The sequence below is a fragment of the Oncorhynchus mykiss genome, chromosome 18, assembly GCF_013265735.2.
Source record: "Oncorhynchus mykiss isolate Arlee chromosome 18, USDA_OmykA_1.1, whole genome shotgun sequence".
NCBI classification, from domain to species: Eukaryota; Metazoa; Chordata; class Actinopteri; order Salmoniformes; family Salmonidae; genus Oncorhynchus; species Oncorhynchus mykiss.
This window is the reverse complement of record NC_048582.1, coordinates 52,833,471-52,859,286: the sequence shown is the minus strand read 5'-3', so window position 1 is coordinate 52,859,286 and position 25,816 is coordinate 52,833,471. Positions and strand designations below refer to the sequence as shown.

General features: G+C 44.0%; 1 protein-coding gene across 2 annotated transcripts; it reads left to right on the top strand.

Moving 5' to 3' along the window:
* Positions 1 to 545: 545 nt before the first annotated feature.
* fbxl2 (F-box and leucine-rich repeat protein 2) lies at positions 546 to 21,023 on the top strand. 2 transcript variants are annotated; one of them, XM_021572443.2, is made up of 14 exons: positions 546 to 1,201; positions 3,737 to 3,798; positions 4,841 to 4,895; positions 9,971 to 10,045; positions 11,800 to 11,894; positions 12,058 to 12,222; positions 13,530 to 13,656; positions 17,965 to 18,039; positions 19,351 to 19,478; positions 19,613 to 19,673; positions 19,772 to 19,816; positions 19,940 to 19,996; positions 20,143 to 20,355; positions 20,648 to 21,023. In XM_021572443.2, the coding sequence occupies exons 1-14, from the start codon at positions 1,172 to 1,174 to the stop codon at positions 20,753 to 20,755; spliced, it is 1,296 nt and encodes a 431-aa protein (XP_021428118.1). In that variant the 5' UTR covers positions 546 to 1,171; the 3' UTR covers positions 20,756 to 21,023. The 2 variants fall into 2 exon arrangements, with proteins under 2 accessions (XP_021428118.1, XP_021428117.1); XM_021572442.2 differs by having other exon boundaries at positions 547 to 1,201; positions 19,348 to 19,478.
* The last annotated feature ends 4,793 nt before the right edge of the window (positions 21,024 to 25,816 follow it).

The window sequence follows — 25,816 nt, the reverse complement described above, 5'->3', positions numbered from 1 at the left end:
AGGGTGTGACTGTAACGAGGCAGAAGGACTGGTGTGCTTGTGTAGGCTGGAGTCACTCCTAGAATAATACACACAGTGCAATTACTGCTGCCTATTAGGCCGCCCAAGATGTCACAGTGCTTAGAAAGTAGACCACAGTAAAAGTTTGTCGCAGTGTAAGTGCTCCCTCTAGTGAAGTTTTGGGAACAAGTGCCGAGAACCAAGTTTAATGCTTTTGTATGAGATATTCAACTCCCTCTTACATCCACCTTCAACCGTTTGACATAGCAATTATAATAACCGTTGCTGTACACTCCTCATCCAAAGTCATCACGTCTCATTCGATTAAATACATTAGGCATACTATGCATGTACATATGATGGGATAAAATCAGATATTAAATGATATGGAAGTCCCTCGAATGTGTGTTTTTGTGTAAACGAGATTAGACGGAAGGGATTTAGGAGTAGTATATCAGTGATCAACACTGGTAACAGATTCGGGGGTCCCTGTATACCAATGTTTTCGGATCCAAAACCGGACCGCGCAAGTTTGACATGTTCAGCGACATACCTCACCGTTAACGGACCGGCGGATATTTTGATGTTACGTGGCTGAACATCTCTGATGCGAAGAGAACTCGCAATCAAAACAAGTCGGCCACGCGTGCTTTTCCCGCAGAAATGACGTCATCACCACGGTCCCTTCCCATGTCCACGATCGACAACAGCTCCTAGAATAACAGAATACACAGTTAAATTACGGTTGTTCTTCCATCTATAAACGGATAAAATATATTTGATAATTTCTTCCACATTTTTGACGTTTCAAACCGCTCGAGCAAGAGGGAGGGATACTGAGGCCAGCTGATTTGGTCTGGGAGCCGTCTGAGAGGCGGAAGTGAGGTCACCAGGAGCTCGTCCATGTTATTATTGTTATTTTGGTCGCTGGCAGTGTGATGAGACGGACTGGAGAGCCGTCGGGCTCCAAGACTAGGCTACTGCTCTTCCAGGCCGCCCCAGACTAAACCTCACAGCCACCCCCGAAAAAGGAGCACTGTCGCCAACAGGGGAGAGCGCCCAGCCTCTTCGACCGTCACAGGCGACAAAAACAATACGGTATTCGGCAAACCCAACGCTAGCCCCAGACTTGTATGTGTGCGGTAACACACCGCGACGTGCCTCCGCAGATATGAACGGCATCACCAAGGGCAGGTTCGAGGTAAGAGCTGCGGAAACGGGCCGGAGAGTGTGTATGTAAACGGATATGAACGGTAGTAGGTTTTCCGTAGGGTGACACCGTGTGTGTGTGTGTGTGTGTGTGTGTGTGTGTGTATATATATGTATGTATGTGTGTGTGCGTGCGTGCGTGCGTGCGTGCGTGCGTGCGTGTTTCGGACCGTGCACTGTTCTAATTTTATATGCTGGAGGGAGCTGAGGCTTTGTTGGTCAAGGGTAATCCGAAATCCTGTTATTGTCCAGACAGACGCCTCAGCTGACAGTGGCAACACCGAGCTCAGTCTGCGGGACAGGCTGGGGTGAAAGGCAGGGTTGGGTGATGGTTGGGGCTGGGCTGATGGATAGGGCTGGGATTGGGTATTAGAAGACTAGTTGGGGCTGGCTGGGGCTTTTCTAAGGACAGGACTGGGGTAGCTGTTATCACAACCCAATCATTGTTTACTCAGCTACAGTCATTATAGTTCTCTGGGAGTGATTTGGAGTCAGAACTACAATGTATGTGTAAGCAAACAATATGGTGTATAGGTAGGTGGTGGGCTGGAGAGAGATCGGGACTAGATTGGACTGGTGCCGAGGTATAGGGCAGGAACTGGGACCAGGACTGGACCTTGACAGAGGGCTGGGGATTGGTTTGGGCTATAGGGCTGTGGCTGAGATGATTTAGCCAGGTAGAGAAGCGCCTAGGGTCTCCCACCTCTCTGTCGGTAACAGAATCCTTGGGTTGGTCAAGCTATAGAACGGTCACAACAACATAATGTTTTGTAGGCAGTGGCACCAGGCTCCAACTTCCTCCCACTAGGAACCAACCAACCAGTCTGGTTGAGTTTAGACAGGAGGGTGCAGAACATTTTGCAGACAGAAATGTCATGATTAAAGCTAACATAATTCCCCACTTAACAAAGGTAGGCTATGTCTGTTGTACATAATATATTTCTATGTAAAGGGATTGTGCCTTACTGAACACAGTAGGTAGGGTAGCATGTGGTCTGTAATGGTTATCTTGCTGTGTTGACATTTCCTCAGTATGTCATGAACCTGCTCCTGTCTGATGGCTTAGCTTCCCCAGGCCTGTATGTGTGTGTCACTGTGTATAAATACCACAGATTCCTCGTTAAACATCTGGGGTTGATGTGACAGCACTTGACCTTCTCATATAGGAGGCTCTTTTCTGCATAATAATATTGGTATTAGTGAGTGAGTGAGTGAGTTAGTGAGTGAGTGAGTGTGAGAGTGTGTGTGCAGAGAGGGTGGCGGTGTGTGTTTCCATCAGTGGATTTCTCAATTGTGCTGCACACTAACCCTAACCATCTTAGAACCAGGCTAGAAACCATGCCTACATGGTTGAGTGTGAGGAGCTGCAATTTGAGGAAAATATTACCCACAGACCCAGCAGCATTCCCCGTTCTTGCTGGACATTCCCGACCGGTATGTAGCCAGAGGTCTGGGAGTGCCTGGAGACTGGTCTGGGAGAGGAACTCCCCAGGTTGGAATGCTGCTCTGCCAGCTGTAGGAAGCATAGAGCTGGGGAACACTGGAACATTCAGATTCTAAAAATGTCATGAAAGGAAAAAAGAGCTGTGGATTCTAAAGGGGCCCAACAAGTACAAATAAGCATTAGGCTCAAGGTTCCTCTGAGTCTAGGTTACTCCCTCTCCATAGCTAAAATGTTTTTTTTTGTGTGTGTGTTTTGTAGGGCTGAGCGATTAGTTCTTTTTGAGGTTGGTTTTGGTTTGATTATTTAAAAAATAATCACGGTTTTCAATTTCGTTTTTTCGCTAAATAAAATTGACATTAAATGCACTATGCATTGTTGGTTGAATGCTGTAACACCACAGAATAAAATAATTAATAAAGTCCCATGGTGGTAGTGACTGCCCATTACTGCTTATCACTTATTAACCATCATTTATTAACTTAAATAACATTTGTTTTGATGACTTTATTATTTCATTCCAAGTCATCATCTCATCTCTATAGAGCTGCTGCCATTGCTGTCTGACAAAATCACTATTTTAGTAATTCTTTAAAGTACATAAGGCATACTTTTATGACTACTGAATACCAACTATCAATCACTTAGATCATATGTTCATGTAGAGATACCTCGCGAAGCAATGGCTTTCTATCCCTCTTGCGCGTTCTCTCTTTCGAGGGCTCTGCATCTGCTCTACATAGACCGGACAAGTAAGCGGGCAATTATGGTCATTGTAGTTAATTACCACATTTTCAGAGCTAAACTATGTAGAATATTGGCCTGTTGGAAACTACAACTCCCTACTCCATCACACAGTACGGGCTTGATCTGATTTTTCTCCACAGAAACAGAAAAAAAATGAACAAAATGGAATTCAAATAATTGAACCGCTGTCAGTCAATTTATTTAAAAAAGGTAAAATAACCTACATTTCCTTTAATCGCTCATCACTAGTGTTGTGTGTGTGCAGGCCTGTGTGTGTTCTATCGGGTGCTTGTTACCATGGCGACAGTGGTTCTGATGTGGATGTCTCTCTCTCTCCAGGTGTTCTCCAACAGTGATGAAGCTCCCATTAACAAGAAGCTTCCCAAGGAGCTTCTGCTCAGGTGAGACACACACACACACACACACACACACACACACACACACACACACACACACACACCCACACACCTGAGTGCTCGCCCCAGGGCTTAAAGTGTGGGTAATTTATTAAACAAGGACATTGTCTGGAGTCCCTGAGCAGACGGTTAACCTTGAGTGGGTAAGTGTGTGTGTGTGTGGTGTGTGTGTGTGTTGCCTTGGAAAATATTGTCTGCTAGTTATGCATCATAACGTCCTACAGTGGCTGTGTGTAATCCTACTAATCTAACTGAGATCAATGTCTAACATACACATTTAACATATCCTGCTAATATAACTTGTGTGTGTACAGTATGTGCTATAAATAGCCTCTGTGTTGGTGGGGAATTCTGCAGTGCTCAGCTCCAGCTGTGTGAACTTCAGACAGACAGAACCCACCTACATACACCATTATACCAGTGTGTGTGTGTAATGGAACCCAGAGTGTGTGTGTGATTAAAGTAGACAGCCAATCAATGGCCTCCGCCACGTTCATTAGCCAGTCATCAGAGAGACCATCGATCTGCTCTTGTCTGATTGGTCAGGTGCTTCATTAGCCACTGAGTGGGAGTGTGTGTACATGAGCTTGCATCAGTTATTTTCTGGACTCCTGACACATACATGTCAGACATACATGCCCCAACATGCCCTCGCTGACCACACAAACACACACACCGCCTTTGTCTCTGTCCATGAGAGGGAACAATGGACAGTGCTAGTTTCCTGAGGGTGGGAGTATGTGGGGTTAAGGGGAAACTACTGATATGAATAGGAGGAACTCTGTGTGTTTGACCTGACCGACTGGCTTACCCCTGTTGGCTAATAGCTTCAAGCTAATTCAATTGGCCTATTCCTCTGTAAGGCTACATGCTATTGCTAAATTCACTGGCCAATCTCTCTGGAAGGCTACATGCTATTGCTAAATTCACAACCAGTCCCTCTGCCAGGCTACATGCTAACCCCACTGTCCTGTCCCTAAGTACAACAAAAAAAATGCTATCTCTCTCTCCCTCTCTCTCTCTGTAGAATCTTCTCCTATCTTGATGTGATCACATTGTGCAGGTGTGCCCAGGTATCCAAGGTAAGGCCCACCCCTACAGACATTGCAGTTGGTGGTTTTAGACTGACTGGTATCATGACTACTTAATGTAATTTGGGCCGGACCTATCCAGAGCGCCATACCGGCACTTCTAATTTTGGGGCTATTGCGTACTGTAGCCTATCGCCTGCCCAGATTCACACACAGAGGCAAACTACGGTTGATTATAGCGGAATGAAGGCAGGATCTGCAATGGAGAGAGGGCATGCATTTCCTGATTCCGCTTTGTTCACGTTTATTTGTTGCTAGTCTGTGAAGCTGTGCGTGACAGTAGGCTGTTTGAGGTTGAAAATCAGTCAGCCTGAATGCACATGATGTGCTGTTTCAAATTGTCAAATGAGGGTTTGTAAGGTCATGGAAATTAGTTTTATAATTTTTGTTAATGTAATTCATGAAGGCACACTTTTAAATATGATCAATCACTTAAATCTACATATCAGCCATTATCGGAATGACCCTCTGTGTGTGTGTGTGTGTGTGTGTGTGCGCCGCGTGTGTGCCAATGCAAGTGGCGGTTGTGAGAGGAGAGAGAACGTGACATTTCAGCAGGTATAAAATAATGACAGACAACAGACTAACTAGATACCTGCTACAAGTTGTTTTGAATTGGCAATCTCGCTAATTAACTATAGCTAAGCATTAATGTCTTTGCTGCCTTTCCACAGGCACTGCACCGTTGTGAAGCAGGGATTTCACTCTATTAAACAGGACCGACTTATCCCAAGTCAAGCACTGGTCATGTCTGGAAAGGCACATTGCTCCGTCGGCGGGTCCAAACGTGGTTGATATATATTTTATCATCCCCGGGGCCGGGGAGGAGCGCGCGTTGTGGCGTTGCCTAGAACGGCAGTAAACAATCTGTCTGGCAGATTCTGTGTTATGCACAAACCACCCGATTAGAATCTAATCATTAGATTACAATGTGAAAATCATCTTACCAATATTGTCTTTTCTTGTGTGCAATTAAATACATATAAACCAATCGTATGGTTAAATGTGGTACCCGATACCTTTTGAATGGTGATTTGGAACCACACGTCGTAGGTCTAATGTGGTTTTTAAAATGTTTTGTTTAAACCTTTATTTAACAGGGCAAGTCAGGTAAGAACAAATTCATATTTACAATGGCGGATACTAGACCCTTCAATGGTGATTTCGGACAATTTCAACAGAGACCGAGTGCACCTGTTCACCATAGAAAACATCACTGGGCAGTTTTCTTGGGAGTGCGAAGCAAACAGTCACACTCAGCGTGCAACAGCCGCACAGCGCAGAGCTCACATCCTACTTACTTGAAGATGTCTTCTCTTCAGAGGAGATGATGAACCACTGGCATGGTGAAGAGGGTATAAGGAGCGCTCTTGGCCAACGATGCCCGAAAATACCTCTGCAACAAGAGTTCCATCTGAACGTGTTTTCAGTGAAGCGGGCAATAGGCTATTGTTACTCAACTCCACAGTCTATTAAAGCCAGAAAAGGTGAACATGCTTGTGTTCAGAAACGTTTATGTAAGGTGTGATGAAAATAAAAAAAGCCAGAATGGTTCTTCATTGAATTTAGTATTTTTTCTTTACTTTTCAAAAGCCAATTCACAGATGCATCTTATTAGAAATAACTGTATCCTGGGCCTAGAACTGTATCCTGGGCCTAGAACTGTATCCTGGGCCTAGAACTGTATCCTGGGCCTAGTAAAACTATTATGTTAATTGTGCCAGTGTGTCTTTGAATACTACTTTTTTACACTGTTATTTATTTGGTTAATTTCGTCCATTTTGTTTACTTGATTTATTTTGTCATTTGTAGCCTATCAAATGTGGGTTATTCTTTTCATAGGTGTATTTTTTTTTTGCATGCTTATTTCAATATGTGTTTGTTTTTATATAAGGTTCATTCGTTATTCAGGTGTTATAAACAAATGTTTTATGTGATTGTTGTTGGCTGTGAAAAAAATGAACTATTCGAAATAGCTATTCAAAATAAAGTTGATTGTGAGACTACCCTGACACTTCATGCATTTATTTTGTTGTTCTGGCTTTTTAAAGCGCTGCTGTGGGAGCTTATGTAGGCTAATGCCCGTTGCGCAATTCAAGGATATGAATAAACACTTAGACAATAATAGAAATGTTAGTTTCAGTGCTTGACTTGGGCAGGAGCTCACCAGAGCTGAGTACCGGCACCTCAAATGTTCTACTGCTTCTAGAATATTAGCTCAAAAGTATTGTGGAGCTCCTACTCCTAAATATAAACAGTACCAGCACCAATTTCAGTCTAAGTTAAGCACTGGTTAGTTTCTAAGTTTAACTTATACAATTAACGTTTACTGCAACTTTTATTGCCCGTAGTAGTCTAGTATAAGCCTATATTATGGGCTGTTTGGTTTGCAAGGATTGATTTTCCAGGAGCACACAATAGGGGAAAAAAACTAAAGCTTTGGTCAGGTGGAGGCCAGAAACTTCTGGTTTGTTTTAACTTCCCATTCGATTATTATCTCTTATTGTTTCTCTCTCTCTCTCATTATGACCTTAACATGTTTTTATTTAGGCCATTCGAAATAACATAACACTTTCTGTGAATGCTGTTACTGATCTCCTAAATTAATTCGATGGTTAATCTTGAAAGAGTAGGCTATATGCTTAGGCCAACAAGTCCCATTCTAATCTAATGGGGATAGGGAGGAAAAAGGGAAATGAAGCTTTTAAAACAACAAGCCGGACACATAGTGTCTGCTGCAAAAGGCCCACGATCATTCGACATTGGAGACGTGTGAGAGAGCAATGTTACCTGACATTTTGTACAGCTTTTGGCACTCCCCACTTTGTCTACAATCTGTTCTTGCATTATGTTAATAGTAGGCTGTCTATCTTCCTACTTACCACATATTTATTGAAATAGGCTATAATAAGTAGGAATATGCAGGTCATTAGGCTATAATAAATAGGAATATGTAGGTCATTAGGCTATAATAAATAGGAATATGTAGGTCATTAGGCTATAATAAATAGGAATATGTAGGTCATTAGGCTATAATAAATAGGAATATGTAGGTCATTAGGCTATAATAAATAGGAATATGCAGGTCATTAGGCTATAATAAATAGGAATATGTAGGTCATTAGGCTATAATAAATAGGAATATGTAGGTCATTAGGCTATAATAAATAGGAATATGTAGGTCATTAGGCTATAATAAATAGGAATATGTAGGTCATTAGGCTATAATAAATAGGAATATGTAGGTCATTAGGCTATAATAAATAGGAATATGTAGGTCATTAGGCTATAATAAATAGGAATATGTAGGTCATTAGGCTATAATAAATAGGAATATGTAGGTCATTAGGCTATAATAAATAGGAATATGTAGGTCATTAGGCTATAATAAATAGGAATATGCAGGTCATTAGGCTATAATAAATAGGAATATGTAGGTCATTAGGCTATAATAAATAGGAATATGTAGGTCATTAGGCTATAATAAATAGGAATATGTAGGTCATTAGGCTATAATAAATAGGAATATGTAGGTCATTAGGCTATAATAAATAGGAATATGTAGGTCATTAGGCTATAATAAATAGGAATATGTAGGTCATTAGGCTATAATAAATAGGAATATGTAGGTCAATAGGCTATAATAAATAGGAATATGTAGGTCATTAGGCTATAATAAATAGGAATATGTAGGTCATTAGGCTATAATAAATAGGAATATGCAGGTCATTAGGCTATAATAAATAGGAATATGTAGGTCATTAGGCTATAATAAATAGGAATATGTAGGTCATTAGGCTATAATAAATAGGAATATGTAGGTCATTAGGCTATAATAAATAGGAATATGTAGGTCAATAGGCTATAATAAATAGGAATATGTAGGTCATTAGGCTATAATAAATAGGAATATGTAGGTCATTAGGCTATAATAAATAGGAATATGCAGGTCATTAGGCTATAATAAATAGGAATATGTAGGTCATTAGGCTATAATAAATAGGAATATGTAGGTCATTAGGCTATAATAAATAGGAATATGTAGGTCATTAGGCTATAATAAATAGGAATATGTAGGTCATTAGGCTATAATAAATAGGAATATGCAGGTCATTAGGCTATAATAAATAGGAATATGTAGGTCATTAGGCTATAATAAATAGGAATATGTAGGTCATTAGGCTATAATAAATAGGAATATGCAGGTCATTAGGCTATAATAAATAGGAATATGTAGGTCATTAGGCTATAATAAATAGGAATATGCAGGTCATTAGGCTATAATAAATAGGAATATGTAGGTCATTAGGCTATAATAAATAGGAATATGTAGGTCATTAGGCTATAATAAATAGGAATATGCAGGTCATTAGGCTATAATAAATAGGAATATGTAGGTCATTAGGCTATAATAAATAGGAATATGTAGGTCATTAGGCTATAATAAATAGGAATATGCAGGTCATTAGGCTATAATAAATAGGAATATGTAGGTCATTAGGCTATAATAAATAGGAATATGTAGGTCATTAGGCTATAATAAATAGGAATATGCAGGTCATTTGGCATGTCGCCTGGCTGTGTGCTGCCCAACTCCGGTGGGGCCAGTCATGTAAAAAAAATAAAAATAACGAATACCCAAACTATTGTCTGTCACATCATAATGTTGTCTCCATCGATGTTGTCTGTCTAACTTCGTTGATCTTCAGTTATAAAGTGGGTGGTTCGAGCCCTGAATGCTGATTGACTGACAGACGTGGTATATCAGACCGTATACCACGGGTATGACGAAACATTTATTTTTACTGTTCTAATTACGTTGGTAACCCGTTTATAATAGCAATAAGGCACCTCAGGGGTTTGTGGTATAGGGCCAATATAGCACGTTGCGTTGTGAATAAGAACAGCCCTTAGCCGTGGGTTATTGGCCATATAGCACACCCCCTCTGGCCCAACCTGTCCTACTGAACAGCCCTGGTGTGTGTTGTAGGACTGATAACACCATCACTCTCTTCTCTGTCTCTCTCTTTCTCGCTCTCTCTTATTTCCTGTCTCCCCCATCTCAGGCGTGGAATGTCCTGGCCTTGGATGGTAGTAACTGGCAGAAGATTGACCTCTTCAACTTCCAGACAGACATAGAGGTGAGAGGTCAGGGTGAAGGGTGAGGGAGGTGATCCTACATATACACAATCTGAAAGTGAATGCACTCACTGTGCTGTAAGTCACTTTGGATAAAAGTGCCAGCTAAGTGGCATATATTATTATATTTAGCATTGTGTGTGTGTGTGAGCAGTATTATGGGGCTGCTCGCCCAGGGCTTAGTACTGTGTCAGTAGGCTTTGTTGAATGTCTGGTGACGTCACTGATCCTCTCTCTGAGTCACGTAGGTCACACCAGTCTCTCTCTCTCTCTCTCTCTCTCTCTCTCTCTCTCTCTCTCTCTCTCTCCCCCTTTCACTCTCCCTTTCACTCTGTCTCTATCTCTCTTGTAATGTGTGTATGTGTAAGCTGAATTGTACCAATAAAGAATGGTAAAAAATTCTCCCCACTCTTCCCAGTAGCGGTGCATGGGTAAATCACAGGGGAAGCTAAGCCAGGGGAAAAAAGCCATATTGCATCCTATGTGTTGTGATAATTGCATTGTTTGCTCTTTAATATAACCTATTGATTCGTATGTCATTTTGTCTGTCGCAAACAGTTACATGACCTACATACAGCATGGTCAAGCAAGTGAATGTTTCCTACATTTTCTTCTAAACAACGAATGATTTAGAACCATGGAGAGTTACCGCAAGTCGCAAAGAAAACAGGAACTGCCTCCACTATTCCAGCACCATTTCAACTTCAACATCATCAAATCACCTCTGCTTAGTCTAATACAGTGACAACTAGAAGATCCCATAAACTATTTAGTCCCATCAATGTAAGCTAAATATTATGTGGCTGTCCATGTTACTGGGGTGTGTGTGTGTGGAAAAACATGTCGACTCACCCTACTTGTATAGAAACACCAATGACATCCTCCTCTCTTTCATGTTGCCGAAACGGTCTATGACTGTCATACAGTACACTCTGTTAGTTTTTGTTATCCTAGGCTACCTGGCTAAAATGCTTGCTCGCTAGCCTAACTTTCTTTCATGGGCAACGATGCGCCAGGCTAGCTAGTTAACATTAGCCTTCTACATATAGCTACATATTGAACTTCCATCCTCTCAGACCAGGGGAGCAATTTATGCATTTTTGATTAGATCATAATTAAGGTAAACCACAAATCTAAATCCCTATCTCCATCCATGGCTAGTTTAGGAAAGGGATGATTTTAGCTAGCTAGCCACCAGAGGAAAATCTATTTTTTTCTCTGAATGACGTTCTGCTTTTGATGTGATGTGATTGGAGTGAAGCCAAATCCAAACTGGCTTCCCTTGACACTTTTTTTTGGTGCACCAGGACCATTCACAGTTGAGCTCACTCAGTTTAGCTCAATGCTGATTGACTTATTATAATATTTTTTTTTTATCAAGGGAGGCCAAATGCTCACTGACTTCGCAATGCTACAGGTGGCAACAATGTCATACTCTATTTGACCTGACAGCATCAGATAGATGGCTACACACACTGAGAAAGAGGGGCGCTGTTTAAAAATACAAACAAATGCATTATAGGACAAAACACACTTTTTTGGTTACTACATGATTCCATATGTGTTATTTCATAGTTTTGATGTCTTCACTATTATTCTACAATGTAGAAAATAGTAAAAATAAAGAAAAACCCTTGAAAGAGTAGGTGTGTCATAACTTTTGACTGGTACATATATACATTTAATTGAATGGTCCGTTCCCTAGGCATCCATGAGTACACACCACTGACTCCTCCTCCTCTCTCTCTCTCTCCAGGGTAGAGTAGTGGAGAACATCTCCAAGCGATGTGGAGGCTTCCTGAGGCAGCTGAGCTTGAGGGGTTGTCTCAGTGTGGGGGACGCATCCATGAAGTGAGTCCTTCTCCATAGGGCCTCTTACACTCTTAGTACAACCAATGTTGCTTTCCGTTCACATTTTCAACTTGGAATGTTATTTAGCTCCCTGATTCAGTTACTTCTCCGTGACTCTATGATTTGATTACCTACGATGACTGTGGTATTTGTCACCTGTCAGGACGTTTTCCCAGAACTGCCGTAGCATTGAGGTGTTGAACCTGAACGGCTGCACTAAGATCACAGACAGCACCTGTCTCAGCCTCTCCAAGTTCTGCTGCAAACTCAAACAGCTGGACCTCACCTCCTGTGTGTCTGTTACCAACCACTCCCTCAAAGCTCTCAGGTAAGTGTCTGAAATGGCTCCTTTTTCCCTATATACTGTGCTACTTCTGGCCAAGTGTTGCAGTTTATTTTACGGTACAGAAATGACACAGTATTTACTGTAAGGGTAAAATGGTAATTGCATAATAATCACCAATACATTACATGTTTGTTTCTTTGGAATTCATCACTACAAGCATCATTTAGTACCAGGTAACACAAATGACCCATTGTCACCATATCATTTTCTAGTAAGTCCCAGGTGAATAAATCCCAATTGAAACAGTAACGTGCAGTTTAATACATCCAAATATACTGAACAAAAGTATAAAGCAACATCCAACAATTAACAATTTTACTCAGTTACAGTTCATATAAGGAAATCAGTCAATTGAAATAAAATCATTAGGCCCTAATCTATCAATTTCACATGACTGGGCAGGGGCGCAGCCTTGGGTGGGCCTGGGAAGGCATTGGCCCACCCACTTGGGAGCCAGGCCCACCTACTGGGCAGCCAGGCAGAGCCAATCAGAATTTGTTTTTCTCCACAAAAGGGCTTTATTACAGACAGAAATTCTCCTTAGTTTCATCAGCTGTCCGGGTGGCTCGTCTCAGACGATCCCCGCAGGTGAAGAAGCCGGATGTGGAAGGTCCTGGGCTGGTGTGGTTACAAGTGGTCTGAGGTTGTGAAGCCGATTGGACATAACCCGATTGGAGGCGGGTTATGGTAGAGAAATTAACATCAAATTCTCTTGCAACAGCTCTGGTGGACATTCCTGCAGTCAGCATGCCAATTGCAATCTCCCTCAAAACTTGAGATATCTGTGCCATTGTGTTGTGTGACAAAACTGCACATTTTAGAGTGGCCTTTTATTGCCCCCAGCACAAGGTGCACCTGTGTAACGATCATGTTATGGTCAACTTCTTCATATGCCACACTTGTCAGGTGGATGGATTATCTTTGGAAAGGAGAAATGCTCACTAATAGGGATGTAAACAAATTTGTGCACAAAATTTGAGAGAAATAAGCATTTTGTGCATATGGAAAATGTCTGGGATCTTTTGTTTCAGCTCATGAAACATGGACCAACACTTTACATGTTGCGTTTATAATTTTGTTCAGTGTAGATAGAAAACAGGGTGTGAATCAGTGAAGGTTGCTGAGGGGAGGACTGCTCATAGTATTGGCTGGAATGGAATCAATGGAATGGTATCAACCACATGGAAACCACGTTTGCTACCCATTCCATTGACTCCATTGCAGCCATTTATAATGAGCCGTCCTCCAATCAGCAGCCTCCACTGGTGAATATGTGTGTCTCCCTTTAGTGATGGCTGTCGTATGTTGGAGATGTTGAACCTGTCGTGGTGTGACCAGATCACCAGAGATGGCATCGAGGCTCTGGCCCGGGGCTGTAACAACCTACGAGCCCTGTTCCTACGCGGCTGCACACAGGTACACACACACATACAGTACACACGCTTTGTATTGATTACAGCAGCGATTTTAGCATGTAAATCTGGTTGGGGCAAAAAGAAAATAAGAAGTGGGATGCATGCCAGCAAAGCCACTACATATAAAAACATAGATGATATGGCAGACTTGCTTAAACTAATGTGGTTTCTACTGATAATTGAGATGTACAAACTATGGCATAAGGGGAGGACAAGAGGATGAGAGGCAATCCGTCATTTAGATTAAGACATTAATGAGAGAGCTAGGACGGACATAGTAAATATAACAATTTGTTCAGCACTTTTGAAATGTACAGCGACAGAATTCAGAACATGGGCCGTTCTTACAGTCAGAGCCATATAAACAGGCAGTATTCAATGATTGCGTTTCTCTAAAACAGGTTATAGGCTATTTGTGCACCACCAAGTTAGAACAGTAGGCGAAATTAAGAGGTGAAAATAGACCAAATTATTAGGGTGAGGTACATTGAACACCGTTTGGGTCTTTGCGTGTCAATAAAGATACACATCATGTAACACTATTTGATGCGTTAAATAAGCTTTTAATTTGACACGTCAGATAACACAGTTCTATTGTAGAATGTTGTGTGTGCTGAATCTGCACGTGCAAGCCAAGTGCCACCATTACTATCAGTAGCACTGTCAAAGCTGTACAAAATAATTAGCCAAACAAGCACACACCGGTAAACGAACGATGTGTTTACAATACCACGTTGGTGAAAATACACCAAATTATTAGGGTGAGGCACATGGGCTACTAACAGCTTACTACACAACATACACTTAGTACTTACTTTCTCAACTATAGTATACATTTCTCCCTTGCATATTACATCATTTATGCAGCAGCATACAATAGTCTTTTGGACTCATCTTGTGAAGTTGGCGCAGTGGTCCTTTGTTGATAAAATTTGGCATCAAAGTCTGTCATTCTCTGTATTTATGGTGGGAACTCAGGAAAAAAAACAGCCACTCCATTGAATAGCAGGCTTACGTTAGTGCTTTCTTTGCAACGCTTGCAGTTAGCCACTGATTCCTTCCAAATGACTCATTGTTGAATTTGCGATTTCCAACTTGTTGTGTAATCTTTATGTACAATGGCCTATGAGCACCGATACGTTTTATCTATAATTTCTCTTCGTTATTTCTCTTCATATGACAAGGATTAAAAAGGATTTGCCAGTAGATTGTCAACTTGATGACAACTAATGATGACTGCTAGCTAAGACTTTGAAAGTAAGATGTTGACATGTCCAATCAAAGCTACTGTAAATATAACGTGATTTGATGTCATTCTATCTGTGGCCAATGATTTTGAGCCTTCTTGGATGGGCACTTCTAATATAACTCTATAGCAGAACCCAAGGGGCTACAATTTTCGAGCTCTAACCTTAGACTCAAACTGTCCACTTAGGAAGCAACACTGATTGACAATAAATTTCACATGCTGTTGTGCAAATGGAATAGACAACAGGTGGAAATTATAGGCAATTAGCAAGACAATAAAGAAGTGGTTCTGCAGGTGGGGACCACAGACCACTTCTCAGTTCCTATGCTTCCTGGCTGATGTTTTGGTCACTTTTGAATGTTGGCGGTGCTTTCACTCTAGTGGTAGCATGAGACGGTGTCTACAACCCACACAAGTGGCTCAGGTAGGGCAGCTCATCCAGGATGGCACATCAATGCGAGATGTGGCAAGAAGGTTTGCTGTGTCTGTCAGCGTAGTGTCCAGAGCATGGAGGCGCTACCAGGAGACAGGCCAGTACATCAGGAGACGTGGAGGAGGCCGTAGGAGGGCAACAATCCAGCAACAGGACCGCTACCTCCGCCTTTGTGCAAGGAGGAGCAGGAGGAGCACTACCAGAGCCCTGCAAAATGACCTCCAGCAGGCTACAAATGTGCATTAGTCTGCTCAAACGGTCAGAAACAGACTCCATGAGGGTGGTATGAGGGCCCGACGGCCACAGGTGGGGGTTGTGCTTACAGCCCAACACCGTGCAGGACGTTTGGCATTTGCCAGAGAACACCAAGATTGGCAAATTCGCCACTGGCGCCCTGTGCTCTTCACAGATGAAAGCAGGTTCACACTGAACTCATGTGACATACGTGACAGAGTCTGGAGACGCCGTGGAGAATGTTCTGCTGCCTGCAACATCCTCCAGCATGACCGGTTTGGCGGTGGGTCAGTCATGGTGTGGGGTGGCATTTCTCTGGCGAGCCCTCCATGTGCTCGCCAGAGGTAGCCTGACTGCCATTAGGTACAGAGATGAGATCCTCAGACCCCTTGTGAGACCATATGCTGGTGCGGTTGGCCCTGGGTTCCTCCTAATGCAAGACTATGCTAGACCTCATGTGGCTGGAGTGTGTCAGCAGTTCCTGCAAGAGGAAGGCATTGATGCTATGGACTGGCCCGCCCATTCCCCAGACCTGAATCCAATTGAGCACATCTGGGACATCATGTCTCGCTCCATCCACCAACGCCACGTTGCACCACAGACTGTCCAGGAGTTGGCAGATGCTTTAGTCCAGGTCTGGGTGGAGATCCCTCAGGAGACCATCCGCCACCTAATCAGGAGCATGCCCAGGCGTTGTAGGGAGGTCATACAGGCACGTGGAGGCCACACACACTACTGAGCCTCATTTTGACTTGTTTTAAGGACATTACATCAAAGTTGGATCAGCCTGTAGTGTGGTTTTCCACTTTAATTTTAAGTGTGACTCCAAATCCAGACCTCCATGGGTTGATCAATTTGATTTCCATTGATCATTTTTGTGTGATTTTGTTGTCAGCACATTCAACTATGTAAAGAAAAAAGTATTTAATAAGAATATTTCATTCATTCAGTTCTAGGATGTGTTATTTTAGTGTTCACTTTATTTTTTTGAGCAGTGTATATATACACACACATTAAAGTCGGAAGTTTACTTACACCTTAGCCAAATACATTTAAACTCAGTTTTTCACAATTCCTGACATTTATTCCAAGTAAAAATTCCCTGTCTTAGGATCACCACTTTATTTTAAGAATGTGAAGTGTCAGAATAATAGTAGAGAGAATGATTTATTTCAGCTTTTATTTCTTTCATCACATTCCCAGTGGGTCAGAAGTTTACATACACTCAATTAGTATTTGGTAGCATTGCCTTTCAATTGTTTAACTTGGGTCAAACATTTCGGGTAGCCTTCCACAAGCTTCCCACACTAAATTGGGTGAATTTTGGCCCATTCCTCCTGACAGAGCTGGTGTAACTGAGTCAGGTTTGTAGGCCTCCTTGCTCGCACACGCTTTTTCAGTTCTGCCCACACATTTTCTATAGGATTGAGGTCAGGGCTTTGTGATGGCCACTCCAATACCTTGACTTTGTTGTCCTTAAGCCATTTCACAACAACTTTGGAAGTATGCTTGGGGTCATTGTCCATTTGGAAGACCCATTTGCATCCAAGCTTTAACTGATGTCTTGAGATGTTGCTTTAATATATCCACATCATTTTTCTACCTCATGATAGGACTCGTTTCACTGTGGATATAGATACTTTGTACCTGTTTCCTCCAGCATCTTCACAAGGTTCTTTGCTGTTGTTCTGGGATTGATTTGCACTTTTCGCACCAAAGTACGTTAATCTCTGGGAGACGGAACGCGTCTCCTTCCTGAACGGTATGCCGGTTGCGTGGTCCCATACTTGCGTACTATTGTTTGTACAGATGAACGCGGTACCTTCAGGCGTTTGGAAATTGTTCCCAAGGATGAACCAGACTTGTGGAGGTCTACAATTTTCTTTCCTGAGGTCTTGTCTGATTTCTTTTGATTTTCCCATGATGTCAAGCAAAGAGGCACTGAGTTAGAAGGTAGCCCTGATATACATCCACATGTAAACCTCCAATTGACTCAAATGATGTCAATTAGCCTATCAGAAGCTTCTAAAGCCATGACATCATTTTCTGGAATTTTCCAAGCTGTTTAAATGCACAGTCAACTTAGTGTATGTAAACTTCTGACCCACTGGAATTGTGATACAGTGAATTATATGTGAAAGAATCAGTATGTAAACAATAGACGTCCTCACTGACTTGCCAAAACTATAGTTTGTTAACAACAAATGTGTGGAGTGGTTGATAAACAAGTTTTAGTGACTCCAACCTAAGTGTAGGTAAACTTCCGACTTCAACTGTATATAGAATCTGTATTTGTTTTCCTTAAGTGTGGTGCTCAAAACAGGTGGGGATGACGGGTCGTCACTGATTGATTATCAGTAGTGATTGGTTTCTTTGTGTTGTGTTCTCTACAGTTGGAGGATGGAGCACTGAAACCCCTTCAGAAACACTGTCCTGAACTAACCACTATCAACATGCAGTCCTGCTCAGTAAGACCGAGAGAAAGAGATGGAGAGAGTGTGTGCATTCATTAGTAGGGATTGAAAGACAGAACATGTGTGTAACGTGTTATTTATAAGCAGGAGATTAACACCCCCTTTACTTTTTTTTATTTAAAATGAATTCAATTGAGATTATAATGTCAAAGTGGAATTATGTTTTAAAAAATGACAAGATGAAATGTCTTGAGTCAAGCATTCAACCCCTTTACTATGGCAAGCCTAAATAAATTCCGGAGTAAAAATGTGCTTAACAAGTCACATAATAAGTTGCATGGACTGTGTGCAATAATAGTTTTAACATTTTTGAATGACTACCTCATCTCTGTACCCCACACATACAATTATCTGTAAGGTCCCTCAGACGAGCAGTGAAATTCAAACACCGATTCAACCACAAAGACCAGGGAGGTTTTCCATTGCCTCGCAAAGAAGGGCACCTATTGGTAGAAAAAAACAGACATTGAAAATCTCTTTGAGCATGATGAAGTTAATTACACTTTGGATGGTGTATCAATATACCCAGTCACTACCAAGATACAGGCCTCCTTCCTAACTCCGTTGCCGGAGAGGAAGGAAACCGTTCAGGGATTTCACCATGAGCACAATGATGACTTTTAAACAGCTACAGAGTTTAATGGCAGTGATAGTAGAAAACGGAGGATGGATCAATAACAGTGTAGTTACTGATAGAAGGAAGCCTGTACAGAATAAAAATATTCCAAAACATGCATCCTGTTTGCAATAAGGCACTAAAGAAAAACTGCAAAGAAATTAACTTTATATTCTGAATACATGTTATGCTTGGGGCAAATACAACACATTGCTGAGTACCACTCTTCATATTTTCAAGCATGGGGTGGCTGCATCATGTTATGGGTATGCTTGTCATCTGCAAGGACTAGGGAGTTTTTTAGAATAGAAATAAACGGAATAGAGCGAAAGGAAAACCTGGTTCAGTCTGCTGTCCAGCAGACACTGGGATAAAAATGACAATAACCTAAAACACAAGGCCAAATATACACTGGAGTTGTTTACCAAGATGACATTGAATGTTCCGGACTGGCCTAGTTACAGTTTTGACTTAAATCGGCTTGAAAATCTATGGCAAGACTTGAAAATGGCTGTCTAGCAATTAAATCAATTTTAGTCCCACCTTGTAACACAACAAAATGTGGAAGTCGAGGGGTGTGAATATTTTCTGAAGGCACTGTAAGTGATTGCAGAAACCGACAGAGACACAGACAGACAGACCGAGAGACAGACAGATATGCACGCGTAATGTGTGTTTGTTAACAGCAGATAACTGATGATGGCTTGGTCAGTCTGTGTCGGGGGTGCCACAAGCTGCAGGTCCTGTGTATCTCTGGCTGCAGTAACATTACAGACGCCTCTCTCACTGCTCTGGGTCTCAACTGTCCCGGACTGAAGTAAGAAATGGGAAATGTGTCCCTTTCTTGTAATTGTGGATTAGGTCTACTGATAAACACCCCATACATACACTAAACCAATGCATAACCAATGCATAACCAATACATAACCAATGGTTGGGTGTGTGTGTCAGGATCTTGGAGGCTGCGCGATGTTCACAGGTTACAGACGCTGGGTTTACTGTACTGGCCAGGGTAAGTGCTTCTCTGTCTCCTTCGTCACTTTTATTCTGTCTTGATCTGTGTGTTTCGATCCCTGAAATGCTGACCAGATGCATCTTTTGTTTCAACAGAATTGTCATGAGATGGAAAAAATGGATTTAGAAGAATGTATTTTGGTAAGATTTCATGGGGTTCTTTTCTCAGACTCAATCTACAGTTGCATTCAATCAGAGATTGATTGAGCCTGTCTGATTATATGTACTGTATCTGGGTTTGATTGAGTCTGTCTCCTCTCACAGGTGACTGACAACACACTAGTCCAGCTCGCTATTCACTGCCCTCGCCTGCAAGCACTGGTACTTATTGGTGTGTGTGTGTGTGTGTGTGTGTGTGTGTCTTCATTCATAACTCCCCCCTATCAAACTGTGTGTGTTTGTGTGCATGTGCGTGTGTGTACATTACAGTATGTAATATAGTTTCTACTGTCTATCCTCTCCACCAGTCTCTCTCCCACTGTGAGTTGATAACAGACGATGGTATCAGGGCGCTGAGCAGCAGTGTGTGTGGACAGGAGCGCCTCACAGTGGTGGAGTTGGATAACTGCCCTCTGATCACAGACGTGACTCTGGAGCACCTGAAGAACTGCCACCGTCTGGAAAGGATAGAACTCTACGACTGCCAGCAGGTCACCAGGGCCGGCATCAAACGCATACGGGTCAGTCATCACCATGACTCTCTTACTGCACTACATCTCCCAAGCTGCATCACTGTGGCTGTAATGTCAAAGCTCCTGCATGGCCTGGTGGGAGTTGTAGTTTACTGAGGCTGATGTTGCTCCTGTAGAAATAATAGAATGACCTGCACACTGTTGTAATATACGGCAATATAGTTTATTGCAACGTTGCAGGCTGTCATATGAAATGCATGGGAGAATATACAACAGTGTGAAATATTGTTGGATGTGTATGCTACATTGGGGATGACGTTGATCCTCCGTCTCCATACAGGCTCATCTCCCAGAGATAAAAGTCCACGCCTACTTTGCCCCGGTGACGCCCCCTCCTTCGGTGCACGGCGGGGGCCAGAGGCTGTGTCGCTGCTGCATCATCCTCTGACAGTGGAGGGCCAGGGGGGGTCAGCTCTGCCTGCAGGTCCTACTGCTGTGACCCCCCCCAACAATAACCCACCTGATCCCTGCAAGATGATGAGACAGACCCTGAACCCCACCACTACACAACTACACCCTGAACCCCACCACAAGACAACTACACCCTAAACCCCACCACAACTACACCACAATACCTGGAACCCCACCCCACCACACCACAACTATACCACAATACCCTGAACCCCGCCACTACACAACTACACCCTGAACCCCACCACAACACACTGAACCCCACCACAACACAACACAACTACACCCTGAACCCCACCACTAGAAACTACACCACAATACCCTGAACCCCACCACAACACAACTACACCACAATACCCTGAACCCTACCACAACACAACTGCTCCCTGAACCCCACCACAACTACACCACAACATCTTGAACCCCACCACAACACAACTACTCCCTGAACCCCTCCACAACTACACCACAACACCCTGAACCCCACCACAACACAACTGCTCCCTGAACCCCACCACAACATCTTGAACCCCACCACAACACAACTACTCCCTGAACCCCTACACAACTACACCACAACACCCTGAACCCCACCACAACACAACTACACCACAATACACTGAACCCCACCACTACACAACTACACCACAACACCCAGAACCACAACACAACTGCACAACTATACCACAACACCCTGAACCCCACCACAACTATACCACAACACCCTGAACCCCACCACAACTAAACCACTACACCCTGAACCCCACCACAACACAACTACACCCTGAACCACACCACAACTACACCACAATACCCTGAACCCCACCACAACACAACTACTCCCTGAACCCCACCACAACTATACCACAACACCCTGAACCCCACCACTACACAACTACACCACAATACCCTGAACCCCACCACTATACCACAACACCACAATCACCTGAACCCCACCACAACTACACCACAACACCCTGAACCCCACCACAACTACACCACAACACAGTGAACCCCACCACAACTACACCACAACACCCTGAACCCCACCACAACACAACTACACCACAATACCCCGAACCTCACCACAACTACACTTAAACACCCTGAACCCCACCACAACTACACCACAAACACCCTGAGCCCCACCACAACTACACCACAAACACCATGAGCCCCACCACAACTACACCACAAACACACTGAGCCCCATCACAACACAACTACACCAAAACTCCCTGAACCCCACCACAACACAACTACACCACCACACAACACCCTGAACCCCACCACAACACAACTACACCCTGAAGCCCACCACAACACAACTACACCACAATACCCTGAACCCCACCACAACACAACTACTCCCTGAACCCCACCACAACTACACCACAACACCTTGAACCCCACCACTAAACAACTACACCACAATACCCCGAACCCTACCACAACTACACCAAAATACCCTGAACCCCACCACAACTATACCACAACACCCTGAACCCCACCACAACTATACCACAACACCTTGAACCCCACCACCACAACACCCTGAACCCCACCACAACTACACCACAACACCCTGAACCCCACCACAACACAACTATACCACAACACAATGAACCCCACCACAACTACACCACAACACCCTGAACCCCACCACAACTACACCACAACACCCTGAACCCCACCACAACACAACTACACCACAACACCCTGAACCCCACCACAACACTCTGAACCCCACCACAACTATACCACAACACCCTGAACCCCACCACTATACAACAACACCTTGAACCCCACCACAACTACACCACAACACAACTACACAACTATACCACAATACCCTGAACCCCACCACAACTGCACCACAACACCCTGAACCCCACCACTATACCAAAACACCTTGAACCCCACCACAACTACACCACAACACAACTACACAACTATACCACAATACCCTGAACCCCACCACAACTACACCACAACACCATGAACCCCACCACAACGCAACTACACCACAATACCCTGAACCCCACCACAACTACACCAAAATACCCTGAACCCCACCACAACACAACTGCTTCCTGAACCCCACCACAACTACACCACAACACCTTGAACCCCACCACTACACCACTACACCACAATACCCTGAACCCCACCACAACTACACCACAACACCCTGAACCCCACCACAACACAACTACACCACAATACCCTGAACCCCACCACTACACTACTACACCACAACACCCTGAACCCCACCACAACACAACTACACAACTATACCACAACACCCTGAACCCCACCACAACTACACCACAACAACCTGAACCCCACCACAACTAAACCACAGCACACTGAACCCCACCACAACACAACTATACCACAACACCATGAACCCCACCACAACTACACCACAATACCCTAAACCCCACCACAACACAACTACACCCTGAACCCCACCACAACACAACTACACCACAATACCCTGAACCCCACCACAACTACACCACAATACCCTGAACCCCACCACAACACAACTACACCCTGAACCCCACCACAACACAACTACACCACAATACCCTGAACCCCACCACAACTACACCACAACACCTTGCACCCCACCACAACTATACCACAACACCCTGAACCCCACCACTATACCACAACACCCTGAACCCCACCACTACACAACTACACCACAACACCCTGAACCCCAGCACTACACAACTACACCACAACACCCTGGACCCCACCACTACACAACTACACCACAATACCCTGAACCCCACCACCACTACACCACAACACCCTGAACCTCACCACAACTACACCACAACACCCTGAACCCCACCACAACACAACTACACCACAATACCCTGAACCCCACCACAACTGCACCACAAACACCCTGAACCCCACCACAACTACACCACAAACACCCTGAGCCCCACCACAACTACACCACAAACACACTGAGCCCCACCACAACACAACTACACCACCACACAACACCCTGAACCCCACCACAACACAACTACACAACTATACCACAACACCCTGAACCCCACCACAACTACACCACAACAACCTGAACCCCACCACAACTAAACCACAACACCCTGAACCCCACCACAACACAACTATACCACAACACCATGAACCCCACCACAACTACACCACAATACCCTAAACCACACCACAACACAACTACACCCTGAACCCCACCACAACACAACTACACCACAATACCCTGAACCCCACCACAACTACACCACAACAACCTGAACCCCACCACAACTAAACCACAACACCCTGAACCCCACCACAACACAACTATACCACAACACCATGAACCCCACCACAACTACACCACAATACCCTAAACCACACCACAACACAACTACACCCTGAACCCCACCACAACACAACTACACCACAATACCCTGAACCCCACCACAACTACACCACAATACCCTGAACCCCACCACAACACAACTACACCCTGAACCCCACCACAACACAACTAGACCCTGAACCCCACCACAACACAACTACACCACAATACCCTGAACCCCACCACAACTACACCACAACACCTTGAACCCCACCACAACTATACCACAACACCCTGAACCCCACCACTATACCACAACACCCTGAACCCCACCACTACACAACTACACCACAACACCCTGAACCCCAGCACTACACAACTACACCACAACACCCTGAACCCCACCACTACACAACTACACCACAATACCCTGAACCCCACCACCACTACACCACAACACCCTGAACCTCACCACAACTACACCACAACACCCTGAACCCCACCACAACACAACTACACCACAATACCCTGAACCCCACCACAACTACACCAAAATACCCTGAACCCCACCACAACACAACTGCTTCCTGAACCCCACCACAACTACACCACAACACCTTGAACCCCACCACTACACCACTACACCACAATACCCTGAACCCCACCACAACTACACCACAACACCCTGAACCCCACCACAACACAACTACACCACAATACCCTGAACCCCACCACTACACAACTACACCACAACACCCTGAACCCCACCACAACACAACTACACAACTATACCACAACACCCTGAACCCCACCACAACTACACCACAACAACCTGAACCCCACCACAACTAAACCACAGCACACTGAACCCCACCACAACACAACTATACCACAACACCATGAACCCCACCACAACTACACCACAATACCCTAAACCCCACCACAACACAACTACACCCTGAACCCCACCACAACACAACTACACCACAATACCCTGAACCCCACCACAACTACACCACAATACCCTGAACCCCACCACAACACAACTACACCCTGAACCCCACCACAACACAACTACACCACAATACCCTGAACCCCACCACAACTACACCACAACACCTTGCACCCCACCACAACTATACCACAACACCCTGAACCCCACCACTATACCACAACACCCTGAACCCCACCACTACACAACTACACCACAACACCCTGAACCCCAGCACTACACAACTACACCACAACACCCTGGACCCCACCACTACACAACTACACCACAATACCCTGAACCCCACCACCACTACACCACAACACCCTGAACCTCACCACAACTACACCACAACACCCTGAACCCCACCACAACACAACTACACCACAATACCCTGAACCCCACCACAACTGCACCACAAACACCCTGAACCCCACCACAACTACACCACAAACACCCTGAGCCCCACCACAACTACACCACAAACACACTGAGCCCCACCACAACACAACTACACCACCACACAACACCCTGAACCCCACCACAACACAACTACACAACTATACCACAACACCCTGAACCCCACCACAACTACACCACAACAACCTGAACCCCACCACAACTAAACCACAACACCCTGAACCCCACCACAACACAACTATACCACAACACCATGAACCCCACCACAACTACACCAC

Coding starts and splice junctions, on each gene's coding strand:
- fbxl2 (XM_021572442.2), top strand. CDS start 1,172: ATGAACGGCATCACCAAGGGCAGGTTCGAG. Junction 19,817..19,939: donor ATTTAGAAGAATGTATTTTG/GTAAGATTTCAT, acceptor CTCCTCTCACAG/GTGACTGACAACACACTAGT. Junction 20,356..20,647: donor CCGGCATCAAACGCATACGG/GTCAGTCATCAC, acceptor GTCTCCATACAG/GCTCATCTCCCAGAGATAAA.